General features: G+C 40.7%; 1 protein-coding gene across 1 annotated transcript in view; it reads left to right on the top strand.

The window, feature by feature from the left end:
* TENM2 (teneurin transmembrane protein 2) overlaps nucleotides 1-22,220 on the top strand; it is a 1,009,006-nt gene that overhangs the window by 929,347 nt on the left and 57,439 nt on the right. The window contains exon 14 of the mRNA XM_036751277.1: nucleotides 21,872-22,082. Within this exon, the coding sequence (XP_036607172.1) occupies nucleotides 21,872-22,082 (211 nt within the window). The remainder of the gene's footprint in view (nucleotides 1-21,871; nucleotides 22,083-22,220) is intronic.

The raw sequence follows: 22,220 nt of genomic DNA on the forward strand, positions 1-22,220 counted from the left end.
TGACCATGGGCAAATCACTTAAAAGAAAGAGACCCTCTGAGTTTGGAGTGAGGAAGGTGTCTATTCCAGGCACAGGGGACATCCAGTGGAAAGGAAATAAAGGTGGGAAATGGTTATGTCCTATATAAGAAACAGAAAAACAGCTCTGATATCATAAGGCTATCAGACTTAGGATGTAAAGCTCCTAGTAGGGATTGTTTCATTCTTTGTATTCACATCCCTAGTGCCTAGCATGGTGCCTGGCACATAGAAGGCTCTTAATAAATGCTTATTGATTAATTAATTAGTTGGTTGATATATTACAGATGAGTGCTTGATCTGCATCAGTGGATGAAATTCCACAATGGGAATTCCCTATGAAATTACAGGTCCAGAAAACAATAACAACTAATAATCATTAAATCGTGTCTTACGTTACCTGAATGAGGAGGGAGAAAAGAAGACATTTTTCTTCCCTGTTTCTATTTCCAAACATCTCCCAGGCTTAAGACTTAAAAGTCTTCGACTTTGCTCGCTATCATGAAGGCCTCTCATTTTTCCCATTTCTCCTCTTCCTCTTTCTTTCACTTTCCAGTATTCTAAATAAATATTTCTCTCCATATAACAGCATTGAGTTGAAGCCCAAGGACTATTTTTTAAAATTAGAAATGGTCAGTTTCAACCAGATTAGGCCAGTCCAGCCTGATAAAAGAGAGCTGTAAATGTTACTGTGTCATCTCTCACTTTTTCAATCTATTCTAGGACCACATCAGTCTATGCATTCTTGCTCATTTTTCCTTATACAACTCCAGTTATTGTGTTCTCCTTCCGTTTCTGCTTTTTGAGGGCTTTGTAAAATGTCAAAAAGCAATTTTCCAAATTTCTTTGTAATTCGTGTACTTGTCCATCTTAATTGTTTTATAATTCCCTATCGTATTTTAATGGCATTTGTATAACCTTAAAGCGTTGTAAGCGCTTTAAATATGTTATCTCATTTGATCCTCACAACGACCCTAAAAGGTCATTGCTATTATCATCCCCATTTTACAGATGAGAAAAATGAGAGCTGAGAAAAATAAGGTGATTTACCCAGGGTTACATAGCTGGAAAGTGTTGGGCAGGATTGGAACTCAGGTCTTCTTGATTCTAAATCCAACACTCTATCCAGGATGCTTAACACGGTATTCATCCATTCCTCTATTGTTTTGTGTTTAGGTTTTTTTTTTTCAAATATAAATAACGACAGCTATGAAAAGAAACCAAGGGGGCTCTTTCCATATGAAACTAATCATGGGAACTTAATTTTCATCTTCGCATCTCTAAGTTCTAAGTAGGTGGATAGCTTAGGCATGTCCGTAAGAACAGGGGCAACAGTGCCCAGACTTCCTGTTAGGGCGACTGAAAATTCTTCACCCTGGCTCCCCATTGCCCAGTCTGGCAGCCTGGAGGAAAGGCTGCTCCAGGGCCCCAGAAAATTGCCACAAAAGGCAGTAGAGCTATCTTAATTGAATTGGACTTGGTTTTTCTATTCAGTTCAAAGGCCTTGTGGCAACTTTAGTTGGAGGTAGAAGCAGAAATTAAATCCCAGAGAGAAAGATAATATATCTGATGCTTAACAAGAGAAGCGTGCCATGAGTCTAGCACCCAGCCATGGTATCTGTTAGTTCTCTGGTCTTTGGAAGGAATGCAGAACATCCGCAAAGCTGAAATCCCATGGGAACAACATGGTTACAGGTACATGGATTTCCCTTTTTGAGATAAGATTTTTGACTTAATGGATGTATTTGACATTTTTGACATTATTAACTATTTTTTGTTTTTGTTTTGGGGCAGCGATGGGGCCTAATGATCATTGGTCCACTGTTGCTGTAAGATAGACAAGAAAGCAGGAACTAATGTGAGGCCACCAGAAAGATCCTGTTTATGTATTTCACCTTGTTGTTCCAGTGGTCATGTCACCCAAACGCTGCAGAATATTTATCTCCCAGAGGAAAGCTCTTAAGCAGTCTGTGGCAACCTAGTGCTTTCAGCTTTGTTCAGGGATGGATCTCAATTTTAACTAGTATTTGCTGTTTTTGTTGTTCAGTTATTTCAGTCGTGTCCAACTCTTTGTGACCCACTTGGGGTTTTCTTGGCAAAGATACTTGAGTGGTTTGCCATTTCCTTCTCCAGCTCATTTCACAGATTAGGAAACTGAGGCCAACGGGGTTAAGTGACTTGCCCAGGGTCACACAGCTAGGAAGCATCTGAGGCTGGATTTGAACTCCTGAAGATGAATCTTCCTGACTCCAGGCCAGGGGCTCTATTGATACACCTAGCTACCCCTCTAACTAGTATAATGTTTATCAATTTCTCCATTTGTCCTTATACAAGCTAGTGCATGTGATGCTGTACCATCTTCCAGAACTTAGTAGATTTCAGAGCAATCCCTTCCCCCAGTATTTACCATTCACCTTCATGTTTTCATCCCTTCAATTCTGATGAGCAGTTTAGTAAGAGACTGTCATAGGTCAGAAATGAGGAGAGTCTTTGTCTGGGCTCTCAGTACCCTATCTGAGACAGTCAAGCTAGGTCTAAGTGAGGGGAAGTAATATTGGAGTAAGTCCAAGGGACTTGGCCTAGATATAATTGTCCCCCTACTGATCTTCTCCTCTCTACCTTCCCATCTTCTGACTGTCCAAATTGGTTTGACGTGATCCAGGGATGCTATTCAGGCATTTTTCACACTTGTTAATTAATAACTTTCCTTGGCTAATGAGAAAGGAGGGGGCTTCAGGGGCCCATGAGAGAGCCATGTTCCTAGAGTGTGCCTGACCACTGGAAACCTATTCAATCTATCTATAATTTAGTTTCTCTATGCAATAAGGTGGGGGCAGGGGAAACCCTACCTGCTTAGTGAATCAGTTGTGAAACATTCTTGATTAATGTTTGAAAAAAAGATTGATTTTTAGGGCAGAGGGAGGAAATTCCTACAAAATGCAGTGTAGCTATATTACTTGAATTGGACCAGGCTTTTCTGATCAGTTGAAAGGCATTGTGGCAACTCTATTGGAGGTAGGAGCAGAATTTAAATTTCAGAGAGAAAAAATAACGTATCTGATGCTTAATAAGAGAAATATACCATGAGTCTACCACAAGGCCACGGCATCTGTTAGTTCTGTGGTCTTTGGAAGGAATACAGAATATCCCCAAAGCTGAAATCCTGTGTGAAAAACATGATTACAAATACCTGGATTTTCCTTTTTTGAGAGGACATATTTGGCTTAGTAGAGCAGCAAGGTGGTGCAGTAGATAGCATGCCGGGCTTGAAATCAGGAATACTCATTCTTCCTGAGTTCAAAACTGACGCTTCCTAACTGTGTGACCCTGGGCAAGTCACTTAACCCTATTCGCCTCAGTTCCTCATCTTTAAAATGAGCTGGAGAAAGAAATGATACCACTCCAGTATCTTTATCAAGAAAACCCCAAATGGAGTCACAAAGAATCAGACATGACTGAAAAACAAATGGACGATATGACTTAATGTAGATATTTGACATTACTGACCACATTCTTCCCCCAGATACTCTCTACTCTCCAGGCCTTCATGACTGCTCACTCTTGGTTCTCCTTCTACCTATCTGGCCACTTCTTCTTAGTCTCCTTTATTGTATCTTCATCTATGACACAGCCAGTCACAGTCCCTCAGGCTCATAACTTGGGGATCATCCTCAACTCCACTATCTGTCACCCTCTCCCCACATACACCATATCCAATCTGTTGCCAAGGCCTGCAGATTGCACCTTTGTAACATCTCTCAAATGCATCCCTTCTCTCCTCTGGCCCTGCCAGCACCCCAGTACAGGCCCTCATCACCCTACTCTGAGACTATTGCAGTAGCCTGGTGGTGGATCTGCCTTCCTCAAGTGTCTCTCTACTCCAGTCCATCCTCCATTCATCCACTAAACTGACTTTCCTAAAGCACAGGCCCAGCTTCCTCAATTCTACCTACAGACTTCCCTTTCTTTAAGTCCCAACTAAAATCCCATCTTCTACAGGAAGCCTTTCCCAACCCCTCTGAATTCTAATGCCTTCTGTCAATGAATTATTTCCTATTTATCTGTTGTATATGTGTATGTGTATGTGTGTATAGATATGTGTGTATATATATATGTATATATATGGAGAGAGAGAGAGAGAGAGACAGAGAGAGTTTGCATATGTTTGTTTGCTCGTCATATCCCCCATTAGACTTTGAATTCCTTGAAGGCAGGGACTGCCTTTTTATTTCTTTTTTCTTTTGTATCCCCAGTGCTTAGCACAGTGCCTGGCACAGAAAAGGCATTTAATAAATGTTTATTGACTGTAACTGTGGGTACCATTTAAAGTTCTGTCCTATGCCTTTTCATGTCTCCTTATACTCTCACTTAGTGATCTCAACAGCTCCAAAAGGTTATCATCTCTACGGCAATGACTCCCAGATCTGTACACCCAGCCCTATTCTCTCCCCTGAACGAAGTCCCACATTACCAACTGATTATTAGAATTCCAAAGTGGATTCCTATAGATGTGTCAAACTCAACATATCCAAAGCAAAACTCATTATCTTTCCCACCTAAGTCCCTCTCTAATGGATTTCCACATTACTGTTGAGAACACCACTCTTCTTCTGATCACCCGGGTTCCCAGCTCTAGTGCTAGCCTTCCTCTTCATTCTCCGTCTCCCCAAATATCCAGTCAACTGATAAATCTCACCATTTCTCTACAGCATTCCTCATACATGTTCTCAGTACTATCATCTTAAAATATGAAAGATGGAGAGAAACAAATATAATAAATGGCATACAGTAAAATTCTTCCTCTTACTCCCCCAGGGACAGATGTCTTAAAGGGCCCTCTTGCTCTTGGTTAATTATAAAATTCAGAAAAGAGGTACACCCTTTCTAGGACTTCTCATCCAATGTTTATGCGTGTCTATGAGCAGATTCGCCTCTAGGAAGCAACTGTATTTAGCTCCTTTCTAAGACATGGCAGGATTTGGGGAAAGTTTATGAAAAAGATAAAAAGGAACACAGGATCAGTGTTGTTTCGAAGCTGTTTCAGAGAAAGAAGCCTAGAAAAGCCTCCCTAAATGAGAAGATTCTTCTACAGAAAATCCTCTGTAGCTCATTTCTCGACCACTGAGCTTACTTGTTAAAAGGTGCTTGGAGAACGAGTTTACTCAATGTAGCACCTTCAATCTTATCCCCCTTTCTAATCAGGACCTTAGTAGTTTAAATGGTTATTAAGCATCTCTTGGGGAATTATTTTTTTTCCTGATTAGGTGACAAATCAAATATTCATCATATAATTGTGATTAAAATGTATAATCCCAAAAAAGGAATTGTATAATAATTTAAATCACTGTGGACTTATTTTAGGGAATTAAAGGATTAGAAACACAGATTTAACAGGTGGCAGAAAGGTAACATTTTAAAAATTAATTTCCGCTCCTTTTGTTACATGGCTTGGCCAGTATCTTTGCCCAGACAGCAGCATAATGCCTTTCCAGGGTTTCCAACCTGCAGGGAAGATGGGGTTAATTCTTGAATTCAGTCTCATAAGAGAGTCCATGGATTAAGCTATGTGGCACAGGGGATAGAATGCTGGACTTGGGGATAGGAAGACCTGTCCAAATCCTCACCCACTTGCTAGATATGGGACTCAGATCAACTTGCCCCAGTTTCCTCATCTATAAGATAAGAATAATACTGGTACCTACCTCACAAGGAATCAAATGAGATAACATGCAGAGTGTTTCACAAACCTTAAAATGCTGAATAAATGCTAGCTATTATCATTATTATTGCCAGCTGCCTTCCGAGCCCATTCAAATAACTTCCCTCAGTTCAGCCTCTGTGTCTCCCAGGAATGTGTCTCCTTGTATCCTAGGACTCCAGTAGACAATATCCACTGAGAAGCCAACTGTCTTTAAAAACCAGGTAGGCACCAATATGGCATGGGTTCCATTGAAATCTACCCAGAAGGATGGAGACGGACCAAAAGACCTATGTGAATTCCAGTCATACGCGTCTCTGATCCTAGGCCAATTCGTGTGGCCAGGTGGATTCATTTAACACTATGCCAGTTTCATCAAGATAGCATATACTACAGGTTGAAATCACCATCTAGTGCCAGCAACATGGAAAGCCCATGTGTGTTTCCACCTGCCCTTTGTGACCAAAATCTAAGTATTTCCACTATGCTCTGCATGTTCTTACTTCCAATGAGATAATGTATGTAAAGAGCTTTGCAATTGTAAACAGGCTATGTAGAGGTTAGCTATTATCATTACCATGATCAATCAACATTTATTAAGAACTTCTTAGGTACTGTTCTAAGGGCAGGGATACAAAAAAAAATACAAAATAATCCCTGACCTCAGGGAGCTGACATTTTAATGTAGAAGATAACATTTATACAAATCAGTACATAAAAAACATACGCAGTAGATAGTAGATGATAACCTTCAAAGAGAGGGCATGAGCAGTAGAGGAGAATGGGAAAGGCCTCCTGCAGGAAATAGCGCTGGAATTGAATCTTGAAACAAGCCAGGGATTCTAAGAGGCATTTAGAGTTAGAATGGAGAGCATTCTGGGCATGAGAGAGAGTGTGTGCAGAGGACTGGAGATGGAGTTTCATGTGTGGGAACTGCAGGTAAGCCAGTGTGGTTAGACTGAAGAGTGTGTGGAGAGAAGCAAAGAGTAAGAGGGAGGTGGGTTGTGAAGAGCTTCAAATGCTTAACAGAGACAATTAGATTTAATCCTAATAGGGAGCCACAGAAATTTATTGGAGTTCGGAGTAAGATGATAAGACATTATTCTGAATACATAACGGGTTAGTTCATAGAGGCCAAGCTCACAAGATCATACAGCAACCCCACCCTCCAGCCCCCTGCTCCCAGTCCCTACAAGCCAGAGGTGTTTTGTCCTGGCATGGGAGGGAGAAGATGCAGGGCAAGGAGTACCCCAGTTTGGGATTTCAAGTGTGTTTGTACCAGAAAGTGCTTATGGGTCGTTCAGTGCCAGAGGGCTTATCTAAAGAAACTGGAACATCTAGACTTTAAATAACCCAGTATTCACCACAGCATGGCATGAGTAGTACTATATTTCCTTGCCTTTCAATTTACAAAACCAAGAGCCCCCAAGGATCGGAGTGAGACTGGACCAGCAGGAGTCCATATGCCAAGGTCTAAGTCGAGGAAAAGTCAGAACTGAAACTCTAATTGTCTCAACTTCCTGTCAGTCTCCACTTAACACCATTATGATTTCAGGCCCCATTTTGTTTGAACAGTGTATGTAATTGTTATTACTGATTAATGGTCAACAAGTATTTATGAAGTACAGATTATATGCCAGGTTAAGTATTAAGGATACATAAGCAAAAATGAAAGAGTCCCTGCTGTTGAGGACCTCACATTCTATCAAGGAAGATAGGTAAATGGGCAGATGGATAGATATAGATATAAATATGTCTGCACACATATACACACGTTAGGCACTTGGCCTGGAGACAGGAAGACCTAACACTTTCTAGTTGTGCAACGCTGACACATAGTAAGCACTTAGTAAATGCTTATTCCCTTTCCACATATACAGATGTGCATGTCTGTGTATATGTGTGTATTGTTGTTTGTCTTGCATTATCAGAGAGGACCAGTGACATCTTGGGGCTAGATTTAAGTGAGGCAGAGGTGCACAAATTTGTCAACCTTACTCTCTCTTCCTGAGTCATAGAAGTCCAATGGCAGGTCAAAAGTCAGGACAACTGGTGGTGACCCAGGATGCAGTGGATGACCTGGGCATCTTCGATGTCTGACCAAGCTCTAAACACTCCACGGTGCTTCCTTCAGTCGCTTTCATGGCCGTTGGAACAATTTGTTCTTGTCCACCCATTCTGCAGGGGAAAATCTTCACATGGTTCAAACAGATATCACCCTAATGCACCAACACATTTGAGGCCTGTTGGTTACCCTCAACCTGGGTTAGTCTGTCTGCCAAGACAGTTTACTGGGGTGTGGCCACTGCGCATGCTACAGCTTCTTGGTGAGAGTTGGATGGCAGGTGGACGCCAAAGGCAGATGAGCAGCAAGCTCTCACACTAGAGGTGCTAATCCTCCTGAACACCCCATACACCCCTGTGTATATATACATATATACGTGTGTGCATATATATGCTGTTCGGTTGTTTCAGTCATATCTAACTCTGTGTGACCTCATTTGGGATTTTCTTGGCAAAGATACTGGAGTGATTTGCCATTTCCTTCCCTAGCTCATCCTACAGATAAAGAAACTGAGGCAAAATGGGCAAAGTGACTTGCCTAGGGTCATACAGGTAGTAAGTGTCTGAGCTGGATTTAAATTCAGCTCTTCCTGACGCCAAGCCCGATGCTGTACCCACTACACCACCTAGCTGCCTCCTCAAGTACATACACATACAAATAAATACAAAGTCAACCTTAGAGACCCTCGGGGGAATAGATTTCTCGGATTGCAAAGTGGCATGGATTAGTTCTTTGGACACAAGCACCATTTAGTTTGAACACCCTTCCCCAAGTAACCCCAAGAAGATCTGCAGGATGCTGAGAGTTGTTGGAGTTTAAGGCAGGGGGTAGAGGAGGATCTCACACTGCTGCTTCATAATCCTCCCAGAGAATGGTATACCAAAAACATAAATTGTGTCACCGACTTTCCGACAGATGAAAGATTTCTCCCTGGTCTGCTGCTCTAAGTAGTACTTACTACTCGGGCAATCTAAGGATTCAGTGAAGGAGTCCTCAGCTCCTTTCTATCGCACTGTTGGGAGGGCGAACACCAGTGGGGGGGGGGGAGTGGCGCACAGCTCGAGATAATCCACCATGCAGTGAAGGGGGAGGGGTGGGGCAGTGAAGGTGGTGGCAGAAAACGTTTCAGAACAGTAATCTGCCAGAAAGGAAGCCTCCTTCTGGCTGTTTATAGTCCCATGGCTCCCTTGATCTCCTCCAGTGATCAGTGGTTCATAAAGAAAGCCAGGTGGATAGAGTACTAAATTTGGAGTCAGGAAGACTTGACTTCAAATCTAGCCTCGGACACTTATTAATTGTGTGACTGAGCAAGTCACTTCACTTTTCTCTGCCTCGGTTTCCTCATTTGTAAAATGGGAATTAAAAAAAATAGAACCCACTTCATAGAGTTGTTTGGGGGATTCACAGATAATATTTATAAAGCACTTTGCAGGCCTTAAAAGTGTTATATAAATGTGAGCTCTTATAATTACAGAAGTCAGGCACCACACCCACAGTATCAGTGGCTGCTGACTCAGCTGCCAGCAATCATGTATGAATAGGGGCAGCTAGGTGGCACAGTGCATAGAGTACCAGCTTGGAGTCAGGAGGAGCTGAGTTCTAATTCAGCATCAGATACCTTCAAGCTATGTGACCCTGAGCGTATCATTTACTATAAGTTCGCCTCAGATCCCTTTTCTGTAAAATGAGGATAATAAAAGCTCCTACCTCCAGGGGTAAGGTGAGGATCAGATGAGATAATAATTGTAAAGCGCTTAGCAGTGTTTGGCATACAGTAAGTATTATGTAAATGTCAGCTGTTATTATGATCAGGGACAGGTAAGTGGTGTAGTACATAGAATGCCGGGCCTGAAGTCAAGGAGACTCATCTTCCTGAGGTCACGTTTGCCCTCAGACGCTTACTAGCTGTGTGACCCTGGGCAAGTCACTTCACCCTGTTTGCCTCAGTTTCCTCATCTGTAAAATGAGCTGGAGAAGGAAATGGCAAACCACTCCCATATCTTTGCCAAAAAGAAAAACTCAAATAGGGTTAGACAAGACTGAACAGACTGGACAACAATTGTTATTATACCACTCAACACAGTGCCTGGCGCATAATAATTGCTATATGTTATATAGTTATATGATAAATCTATTAAAATATATAATACTTTATATTAATTACATAAAATATATGAATAATCTCTAATATCTATATAAATGTTAGTTATTAATATTAATCAGGGACTTGGTCTAAATAGAGAACTTAGCTAGAGAGGACTCCAGGGAACTAGGCCTTTATTTCTGTGAGCCTGACAGATGTAGAAAAAGAGTGACAATACCCAGCTGCCTGATGGCCAGAGACAAGGAAAGAGGCTCTGCCTCTCAAGAGGTGACAAGCGGATCAAGAAGCAGCTGTGGTTTGATTGGTACGACTTCTCAGGGATATCTGTGCATCTGGGGAAATCTCTTTGCCACAGAGTCTTGGCTTGTGAGTTTTAAGATTCTGATGATTTGGGTTCCTACAAGGAGCTCAGAATAAATAATATGTGTATGTTGAGAGAATGAGTGATATGCCAAGCCCCTTCAAGTTTGGCAGATAGCAAATTCACCATAGCTTTTTCTTTTGTAGAGAAAAAAATAGATTTTATTGAAGCCTTTTGTTTTTATGTCACAATTCTTTCCATATAACCCACCCTAACTCCCTGCATTGAACCTTGCTTTGTAACCAAAAAAAAAAATTAAGGAAAAACGGCTAACACAATGACCACATCTGAAAACATGTAACATCCACAAGAATACTTATCTGCCTCTCTAATGAAAGGAGGGAGGTATATTATATAAAATATGCAGTGTTTTCTGGGGCTGAAGTGGTCATTGTAGTTACTCAGAATTTGGTTTTCATTTAGTGCTTTAATTCTTTATTTTACATCATTAGAATCAGTATCTATATTGTTATCTTGGTTCTGCTGACTTTACTCTGCAACAGTTCAAACTTCTTAAGTTTCTCCAGATTCCTCATTTTTGTTGTTTCTTATGGCTTAGTAATATTCATTTACATTCATATTCCACAACTTGATTGGTTGTTTCCCCCTCAAAATGGGCACCCACTTTGTTTCCATTGTTTACTCTTCCAAACAGTACAATGAATAATTTGGTAGACAGACAAGATGGATGGATGGATGGATGGATGGATGGATGGATGGATGGATAGATAGATAGATAGATAGATAGATAGATAGATAGATAGATAGATAGATAGATAGATGGAGCATTTATTCAGCACTTACTATATGCCAGACATTGTACTAACTGCCAGAGATACAAATATAACAAGAGAGTTTCTGCCTTCGGGGAGCTTACATTCTAATGGAGGAAGACAGCATACAGAGGGATAATGGAAAGGTGGAGCAAGGGAGAGATATACCTGAGCAGCATGACATGGAGATGGCTGGAAAGTGGCTTAAAGAACAAGATAATACAAAAACTTATCTATCAGAGCCAGGGGACTGATCATTGAAGTCCAAGATTCTGCTTGGAGGGTGATAAAGATTATGGTTGGAGAACAAGCATGGTATGGAGATTATGTGGGGCCTTTTGTAATTGACCTCCTTAGATATGTGCCCAGTAGGACTAGATTCTTTTTAAAGTGCTACTTCAATAGAAAATTATGCTTTAAAAAAGATTAAACTATCATACCATTCGACCCAGGGATCACATTGCCAAGGAAGTCAAAGACAATAAGTACAAAAATATATTCATAGCAGCACTTTTTTGTGATAGCAAAGAACTAGGAATAAAGCAGATGCCCAGTGGCTGGGGAATGGATGAACAATGCTGATTTACAAATATGATGGAGTATTACTCTACTGATGGATATGAAGAATTCAGAGAAACCTGGAAAGGTTAATTATACATTATATAAATATATATTAACCTAGCCAAAGTAAAGTAAAAGAACTACTAATACAATGTTTGCAATGATTATAACAATTTAAAGGAAAAGAACAAAAAAAATTAAGTATATTGCTGTGTAATTATAATGACGAAGCTTGGACCCAAAACGGAAATAAAAAATGCAGCCCCTTCCCTTCTTTGCAGAGATGGGGAATGACAAGTATAGAACATTGTATGTCACCTCAGTTGAGGTATTGGTTAGTTCTTCTGAACTGCTTTTTCTTTCTTTTCTGATTGCAAAGGTTGACTCACAGGGAAGAAAGTGGATGATGCGTTCAGAAATAAAGATGATGAAAAACAAAAGTTGTCAATAAAAATGGAAAAGTTCCATTTAAAAGGGCAAACAGAACACTGATTTTCCCCTAGTCTTATCCTTCAATAGTACCCCAAACCATGAACAGATGATTAGTAGAGTAAGCAGCCACCTTTGTGATATGATCTGAGCAGATCTGGGAAATTTTCCTCCACCAGAAAAACCTGCCCAGATCTTCCATGGTACCGGAAATTTCAGGCATTTCCTTCCTATAGATCACAAGGGACTGACACAACGTCTCCCCCACTAGAATGTGAGTGTTTTGAGATCAGAGACTGTTCCTGTCTTCCTGCCTATCTCCAACACTTAGTACCGGGCCTGGAACATAGTAGGAGATTAGTAAATGTTTGACAGCTACCAGAAATAATGCCACCAGATCCTGGTCAGCAGAAAGCCATGGCTGAAATTGAGTTCATCCCTTTCTCCACTAACTGGTTTCTGTTCCTGCCTCAGACTTTCTTTGTTCAGCGGTCGGGGAAGGTACCTACCCCTCTCTCTTTGGATCTTCATTCTAGTTAGAAAGTCTAATGAACCTCTTCTCTCTCTTGCAGGGCTAGTCTTCCTTTGTCCCCCACACCTCCCCCCCACACTCCACTTCTTGGTAGCTATGGTCTTTCCCTAGGGCATAAAGAGGCCGTTCTGGCCTGTTGCTTTCAGGTGTCTCTGTCGCAATTAGCAGTGATAGTTTCTGTGTGAGCTCTCATTTCTTTTCCAAGTTGTTGAATGGGTCACTGTCTTAGCTCCCTGCTGTGCCATCAAGTACACAATGTGCTCACACAGGACAGAGGGTTTTATTTTATCTGCTTGTTGTCTTTTTTTAATATATATAATCAGTAAGAAGGCAGGCAATGCTCTGAAATAGAAACTTCCCTTTGCTCTGGCTGTTGGGGCAGTGGTCCTAGCAGGAAATGGTGTGACAGCAACACCAAGATAGAAATCACCAGCCTGAAGCAGTGGCTAAAGAACAGTACACCCCAGGGAAAACATGGGGGAGATGAACCAGAGACAGCCATCAGGGGCTCTCTTGGTGTAGAGAGACTGCATGTCAGATGGAGTTATTCCTAAGGGCCCCACCTGGAATGGGAAGAAAGAAATAGAGTAGAAACAAACAAAAACGTTTGAAAGTAAAAATTGTTCTAATGAAAGAGAGATAAAGAGACTGTCATGAATACATGTCCCTGGTAATTCTATATATGGCACAAATGGTTAACTATAATTAACATGGGAGACTGGAAAAGGTGTTAGATTTGGACCTGAGTTTGAATCCTGACCCTGCAACTTAGTGTGTGTTCTTGGGCAAGTCTTTTAACCTCTAAAGTCTTTGTTACCCATTTGCAAAAAATTAAGGGGTTGGATTAGATGGTCTTTAAAGTCCCTTCCAGGCCTAAATCAAAGAGCAGATGACCTCTGAGATCTGTTTGAGGTCTAAACACACTGAATATGATTCTCCGTTCCTTTCTAAGAAGTAGGTTTGTTTGTTAAAGTTAAGAGCTAAGGACTGAATTCTAAGGGGGAGATGTAGTTTCCTGCCAAGGACTTTGTTATCCTCACTCTACTGAAAAATTACACTTAATTTTCTGAAAAATTATATGCTTTTGCAATTATTACTACTATCATCATTTATTCTTGTTCCAGATCCATGATTTTGTTCATGTAGAGAACTCCCTGTGAGGAAACTCCCTCCACAAATATATATATTGACACCTATTCTGCAACTTTTAGTATTAGTTATTAATTAATATTGCATTAAGTACTTGTTAAGTATTTAGTGTTCATTTTAGTATTAAGTGCCAAGGGCACTGAGAGATTAGGATTACTTGTCCAGGGATCGAACAGACAGTATGCGTCAGAAGCAGGAATAGAACCCAGGTCTTTGTGGCTCCAAGGACGTTACTACTTTAGGTTTTCTTAAACTGTGGTCCATAGATTTCAGAGGAAGGAGGTCAATGAAATTGAAACTTTTAATAGGTTGATAATTATATTTAAATACAATTGGTTTTCTTTGTGATCCTGTGTACTTTATATAGTTAAAAACTTTATTCTGAGCAGGGAGACTTAGCCAGACAGCCAGAGAGGTCCATGACACAGAAAAAGGTTAAAAAAAAACAACCCTGGTCTATCCACTCTGCCACAGCTGCCTCTCATAATTATTATATTTTAATAGAGAATGCCCTTAGCCTAAACACCATGTGATGGTGCTCTGGGTGGAGGCCATTGAATGCTTGGATAATGCAGATGTTTTCATAGCACAGAGAATAGCCCTCTATTTGCTTGTCTTCCACTCACTCATTTCTTATTCTCACCCTCTCCTTCAATGAGGATCTTCAAAGTTAGCAAACACAGTGGCCCCTGTCCACACCGTTCTTTGTTAATGTAGACAGTGCCATTAACTTCTTATCAAAAGAACATCTGCTTTGAGTTAATTTCTCAGGCTTAGAAATGGGTTTTTGGTAAACATGGGCAACATGGTTTTGTCAGACAGGTACCCAAAGTTAGGGGTGAAATCTAGCCAAAAGCTAGCTTTCCCCTCTAAGAACTGGGTCGCCAGCCTTTGCCTTACTATTATCTCAAATGAGATTAATATTTGTAAGGCACCTAACACAGTTTTGGCACATAGTAGGCACAAATGTTGTTTCCTTCTCCTCTTTCCTTAACCAATTAATACTGTGAGGTAACTCACAGTTATGGATACTGAATAGAATCAACAGATGTTTTCAGTAGCTTATGGGATTTTTAGAAAGAGTTTTTTAAAGGTTCAGCATTTGAAAACTGTGAGCCAAAACAGATTTCCAAAAGAATCTTAATTTATCAATAAACAAGCTTTTATTAATTGCCTGTTTGCTGGGCATTGTGATGGGCCCTGAGGGTACATAACAATGAATGAAATCACCCCTCTGTACAAGAAGCTTCCCTTCTAAAGGAGGGGATAACCGGAATACACACATACATACACACACACACACACACACACACACACATATATATATACATACACACATACACATATATACAGATGCACACACACATGTATATACTATATATAGAAGTGTATGCAGAATACAAATAATAACTAAATAATTTCTTTGGTCTTCAAAATAAAATATTAAAATAAATTATATTCCTAATTTAATTTTTATTCTGAAACTCACCAAGTAAGTGAGAAGTAGTTCATGAAAACCACATGCTAGGGGCAAAATTTTGTATTCATGTTCAACTTTCTTATACAGTCATGCCCAGTGAACAACAAATATAATAATGAAACCAAAGCACAGTATGTTAGGTGACAAACTATTTTACTTGTTTTATACTAAGGAGCTCCAATCTATCAACTTCCATTGATAAAAAAAAAATTCTAAACATTATAACCTTCAGTATGGCAAGGAAAAACCAGAATCAAACTATATCAGAGAAAGATTTTTTTAAAAATACCTGTCCAATTTCTATATTAGTGTCTTAGGGTATCTGTCAAGTGACTTTCCTTTTCTTCTTATGTGTGACAAATGGAGATCTTACCTGAATGATCTTCTTTCTATTCAAGGACTGTCCCTTGTACAGAAAGAATTTTTTCTAGTCAGTCCTTGCTTTTTTTTCCCAAGCACAATGTGGGGTAACAGGAAAACCAACAGAGAAGCTTTTCAGTGGGGCCAATATCTATCGAATCTCTTGTTGGACTTGAATGAGCTCTCGGCTAGGTCATGAGAAAGTCTGCAAGGGGGTATGGAGTTAGGAGCTCTGGCTCTGAAATTCAGAGACCAACAAAAGAATTAGAAAAATGGAAGATAATAACTTCTACAAAGCATTCCAGGAGTCACACAAACACAAATCCACTTCCTGTAATATTTAACAGTAAAAATGTTGATGCCTTGGGAAGACGTAGCGGAGGTGGGCAGCAGGGAAGAGGGAGGAGGGAGGAAAGGACAGAGGGAGGAAAGGGAAGGAGGGAGGGAGAAGCAAGACAAGAGGGAGAGAGAGAGGGACAAGTAACAACCTATCAGGTAGCTGGTATATTAATGGTAGGTGAAACCTTCAAAATGAGCACCTTGTCAGCTAATCTATTGCTTTGAAGGGCTAGCACTACAGGAGACCAGCAGAGGCAATGAAGAGCTAATCTCATATTGCCAGGTTAAATCAAGTCAGAATTGCCTGTTCCTTTCACTTCTTGGTTACATCAAGTCAGAATACTTTCAATTATCCTGGCCTTACGTCTAACTTGTAAGAAAGCCTTGGGTATCATAAATATCCCCAGGTATGAAGGCCTTTTGTATAATTTTGCTACTTGGGCATAGAACTCTTACTTAAAACAAGATCTTTCCACTGTGAACATTAGTGCCCATCTGTCTGCAGTGGTTTCCAGTCTTCCTTCCACTCAGGAACCTATGTAGGTCACTAATTCAATTTCAGAAATTACCTTTGGACATTCTTACTCAGGCTTCCTCCTATAGACTATATTTTTGTACTTTGACCAGATTGGTTCTCTGGTCCCTTGTTCTTTTTCATCCTTCTCCCACAAATGACAGCCGGTGCTTTGTTCCTATTCCTCCTGTCCTTATTCCTCATCCCTTCCTCCTCTGTCCTCCAGCCTCCTGTCACTCCACCTCAGTCTCTGATCCTGCCTGTTCTCTTTGTTAACTGGACTTGAAAATTTTCACAAGAACAACAAATTTATCCTCTGGGTGTTTAGGATTCCACTTTTGCAGATGCTTCCATTAATTTGAGTCAACAGCAACAAATATGAAAGCTCTCATCTTGTTCCCAGGCCAGCTGGAAAAAAAACCTTCTGGAGAACATCCAGAAAAGACTGAAAAAGGGAAGGTGGAAGGCATGGAAGGTTAAGTCAAATGTAAAAAGTATGATTCTGCCATATAGGGGGAAGCATCCTTGCATGTGGGTGGTTCCCAACTCTGAAGGATGTTCTTGCAGCCAAGGGCTGATTGTAAAACTGTTCCTTGAGTCTGTGGCCAACTGCCCTCAAAATATCAGTGTTTGGAAGCAGATACCAGCAGAGCTTCCCATTCCACCTGAAATTAACTGGGTTTTGCCAATTTGTGCTATTTTTAATATTCAAGAAACCCAGAGCCTAGTTCTAAAAGTTTATGGAAATCTGAAGAGCCACTCGTCATGTGCATTATGTGTTACAACGGAATTTGGAATGGATTTGAAGACAGAGCACTTGCGTTCAGATCTTGCTCCTGACACCACCTGTGTGAGACCTTAAATAGGTCATATAACCTCCCTCATCTTCTGTTTCTTCACCTGTAAAACGGGAGGATTGGACTAGATGATCTTTGCAGCTTTGTCCAGCTCTGGTGCTGTGATCCTATGATTTTCCAACTTGCCTTCCCCCTCCTAGCTTCCTAGCTCTTCAAAATCAGAACAAAAGAAGTCATCAACATATGCTTAATACTAGAGAGCCATTTTATTAACAGCCTTTCCCATTCACTAGACCCGGCAATAGTCTGGTTGACTAGTGGTTCAGCAAACATACTGCTACATATTTTTTAGCTTTTTCAACTACTAACTGGGAGTGGGAATAAAAGTTATTCTGAATAATAGTTCTGATCCCTGATTCCTCTTCTTTTTATTAATGCTCCTTTTTAACATTGTTCTCATCTTCCATTACTCCTTCCCCCCTCCCCCGCCGATAAGTGCCCTTCTTGTAACAAAGTCTAACTAAGCAAACACATTAAGCATGTGTGACAGCTCATGCCTCATTCCATACCCACAGTGTGCCACCCTTCTACTGAAAGAAAAGAGGTACGTTTCCTTATTAGCCCTTGGGAGCCAAGATGGGCTGTTGCATTGTTCTGATTTCTGATGCATGGCTGATTTAAAACAAGCTAGGCAAATCCTCAGGGTGTAGCAAATCTAAGTAGAGTTTCCAGAGGGGCTAGATCCCTTTTGTTCCCTTTTTTCCTGGCATACAGGTACAGCCCTGGTAGGCCAAGAAGAAGCTGCCTTCCATTATTCTCTATAGAAGCCTGACCCTAGATTTATGACTAGCATCCTGGAGGCATTCAGCCTGGACAATGTGACTGATAAGCTCATGGTAAAACAACATCAACCTAGGGGTATGGTAGAGTGGTATGTTACATGGCAGAGCCAAGCCTTTACTATAGAGCTGTCCATCCTACCTCACAAAACTGGAGAGAAAAAAAAAACCTCTAAGAGTGAGTATTTAAGGTAGAAAGGTGAAGCTATGCTATACCTAGCAACAACTGAGCTCAGGAATAATAAACTTAGTCTAAAAATATCCCAAGTTATCTTGCTGATTGTATCTACAACTATAGTCCATGCGGTACATGAGAGAGGTTACAGGGAGATCCAAAAAAAAAAAAAAAGCAGATATCCATCAGGAAGGGAAGAGAGAAGGGAAGGAAAGGGAAAAGAAGGGAAGAGGATAAATTACTTCTGACAGCCCTTCCAGCTTTATGAAATGGAAAAGAATATGACACTGGTGGAAATAAGTAGCCTAAACACAAGAAGCACCGTCACCCAGGAATCTATCAACCAACATTGGTTAGCTGTCTGCTACATGCAGAGCACTGTCCTAGGTGCTGATTTGCTTCCCTGCCACTGCAGGTTCCATGTGGTTCCGTTTGATCATTGTATTTCCGTTCTGTGCCCCTAAAACCGTTTTAAAACATTCTCGTTTTTCTCTGAAATGTAATAAAAAGGAATGTTCTCAATTAATCCCTAGTAAGTTTTTCCACTCCATATTTCTCTGAAATTGCCATTACAATTAGCACATGCTGTTTACCAGACATATCCCAGCCAGCACTGTGATTTAGCTCCCGTTCTCATAAAAAGTACGTTGATATTTCTTCTCACAGCTTTTTGTGGGATGAAGTAAAAAGGGAAATAGAAAGTCTCTGTCTGATTACCTTAGGTAGCTAGGAAGATGGGTGGTAGAGGATTCCTTCTGTGAACCTGAAGTTTTGTCCTTTGTGGGAACTTGGGAGTATAAGCAGCCCCTCCCCCAACACCATTACACGCATGCGTACCAAAGAAAAAGAAAAAGAAAGAAAGAAAAAGAAATAAATAAATCATCCAATGTCAAAGGAGCGCTGTGCAGCTTTCTCGCTGCTATTGAATGGAGACGTTTCTAGCCTCTCAGGTCCTGAACTGGCAATTCAGAACAGTCTGATTGCCCGCTTGATTGTTTGCGAGATAACTGCAAGATTGGCAGTGACAGGGTAATTTACTGAAGATTGCGATGTCAGACTATATCCAAGGGGGCTTGCTGGCATAAAGATGCGATTCTCATGACTGACAGGCCACTGGGAGATTGGTGTGCCAATTTAAAGTTCACAGTGTCGTCAAAAAGTGTTCAGTGACAGCAGCCCATAATCATGCTGCATGATGAGGTCATTACAGACATAACATATGCTCACACATAATAACAGACATAACCAAAAATGTGCAATATCTTGAGCAGGTAAATGTAAATCTGTAGAAGGGAGTAATTTATATCCTATTTTTTGCTTTGGCTATGTTGATAGGATTTCTCTTGACTGACAGTCCCCTGAATAAAAGCATTGAACAAACTAAACAGTGGGGCAATTTTAAGTTCACAGTTTTGAAGGTGTCACACACCCAGAAAGAGTAGGACACCATGGGTGGGGGGAGGGTTCAGAGCTTAATAGGAAAACTGTCTTGAGTTATTATCTGAGCTCGATGATGTCCTTACGTTGATTATATAGAGTGGGTGGTAAACGGACTAGAGGAAAAAAAATTCCCAGCTTCAGGATGGAAAGGGCATCTAAGATGGATGGAGTTCCTAATGGGAATAGGCCGCTGACCTTAAAGAAATCTATAACTCTTAACAACAATGGAGTTCTTCTAACTTAAGAAGTTTCTGTGGATGCTGAATGAAACAGTGCCAACATATCTCAGCAGGTTATTTTTAAATCAGAAGCAGTCATTTCAATTGTAGGTTCCTTCTGTCTGGCTAAGGACAGTCCCCAGGAACTAATGTTAGATGCAAAATGCTGTAGGTTTTCTTTCTCTTTTTTCTTCCTCATCCTCCTCTATCATTCTTCACCCTTTTCTCTCTCCTTTCTTTATTCCTCCTCCTTCTCCATACACCTTCCATCTCTATCTCCTCTGCCTCCTCCTCTTCCTTTTCTTCCTCTTCTCCATATTCCTCCTCTTCCTTCCCCTTATTCATCTTCCATCTCTGCTCCCTCTATCTCCTTCTCCCCTTTCTTTTCTTCCTCCTCCTCTTCTTACTTTTCTTCCTGCTCCTCTGCTTCTCTCTCCTCCAAGCACTATCAATCTATTTATCTATCTAACCAGGGATCAGAAATAAAGTATCTCTGCATTATCAGCTGTAAAGCAATAATTCTCCATTGTTATCTCATGTATTTGGATGCTGCTGGGCTCCAGGGATTTAGCAGGTTCCACCAGTGCTCCCGGCTGAGATGTTCAGATACTTGATTTGAAAAGTCTCTAAGTTGAAGCGATCATGCGCGCTGCTCTTCCTCCTTCCCTCCTCCCACCTCGTAAATTTTACAAATCTAAATGTATTCCAAGACACGTAAAAAACATTTGGCCATGTGGAAAATGAGGGGCTAGTTTTAATCATTTAAAACTAGTCAAAACATGCAACCTCCTAATTTGTTTGTTTGCTAAAAAGAAGGTAATGTTTTAAAATAATTGTACATTAATTGCTAAATTACAGTGGAACTTCAGTGAAATTACATATTTCAATTTCATTAGTGAAACCAAATGAAAAGGGTAATGCCAAAGAATTATGTTAGAATCCATTTAAAACGCAGAGCCTGGTCTGTGATTCAACAGACTAATGCACATGTTTGTCAATTCACTGCTACTCAAGGTTCTAGTGCAAGTTCCTACGATGCTAATTAGGCCAAAAATGCCTTAGTATTAAATTTGCTAGATAACAAGCGGCTTGCTGTCTGAGCCCAGTGGCTCAACAAGGCTGTGTCTGACCAATCAGCTCTTAGTGTAATGAGTCAATTTTAAAGGGAGAGAGAGCTCTAGGAACAGCCCCGACCTGGGCTACTCCACTTTCTAATGCCATTAACAGAGCCTTTGTATCTTAAAGGGGGTGAGGAGGAATGTATCCTTAGAAACCCCCCTCAAAAAAGATAAGGGAAAATATACCTCCCTCCCTTCCTTGCAAAAGTCAGGGACTACAGATATGAAATATTGTATATCCTGTCAGACTCATTTGCTGTGTTGGTTAGTTTTGCTGAACCTATTTTTGTTTCCTTCTTTCTTTTTTTATTCCTTCTCATAAGGGATGGCTGTCTGAGAGATGAGGGATGTGTTTCAATTAGTCGATCAACAAGCATTTATTAAGTGCTTATAATGTGCCAAACACTGTGCTAAGGATACAAAGAACACCCCAAAAATGCAAAAATAGGAAAGTAATATAAAATCCAAATGATTAGCAATAAAAATTAAAATTTAATGTAATTGTTAAAAGAAACATACCCATTGGCAGTATGTGAAGGGTATCATAGACAAATCCCAATAATTCAGAGAATTTGCCAGCTAACTGCCCAGTTCAGTGATTTCACCACTCCTCAGGATTTCTCCTGTAGAATGGGTTTGGCTTTCACACATATCATTCAATTTTACAACTTATTAGCAACTTGATAAGTACTTGAAGGGAGATGGGGAAGCTCTTGGTTACTATGAAGTTTGAGGAATCCTGTGGCATTCCATCATTTGTGTTTGAGACTTAGTCTTAGGTATTTTTTTTAGGCAGTACCACAATAATAATAAAGGCTTAATGAAGGCTCTTTAATGACAAGGTCATTGAGTAGCCTTGTGTAGTGAAATTAACTGACTGGTTTTGCCTCTGTCATTCCAGATGGCCTGGTGGACTGCTTGGACCCTGACTGCTGCCTCCAGTCGACCTGTCACAACAGCCTGCTCTGCCGAGGATCCCGAGACCCTCTTGACATCATTCAGCAGGGTCAGACAGGCTTGCCAGCCGTGAAGTCTTTCTATGACCGTATCAAACTCTTAGTGGGGAAAGACAGCACCCACATCATTCCTGGAGACAACCCCTTCAACAGCAGGTAGCTTCCCAAAACATGGCATCACTGCTCTGCTCCCCCTGCCCTTGAGCCTGTCATGACAGCAAGGTTGGACACTTGTCATTGTGATTCCATTCACCTTTAAACAGGAAACATTGTTTTCAATTACTCCACACTTTC

Source organism: Trichosurus vulpecula, chromosome 3 (genome assembly GCF_011100635.1).
Source record: "Trichosurus vulpecula isolate mTriVul1 chromosome 3, mTriVul1.pri, whole genome shotgun sequence".
NCBI classification, from domain to species: domain Eukaryota; kingdom Metazoa; phylum Chordata; class Mammalia; order Diprotodontia; family Phalangeridae; genus Trichosurus; species Trichosurus vulpecula.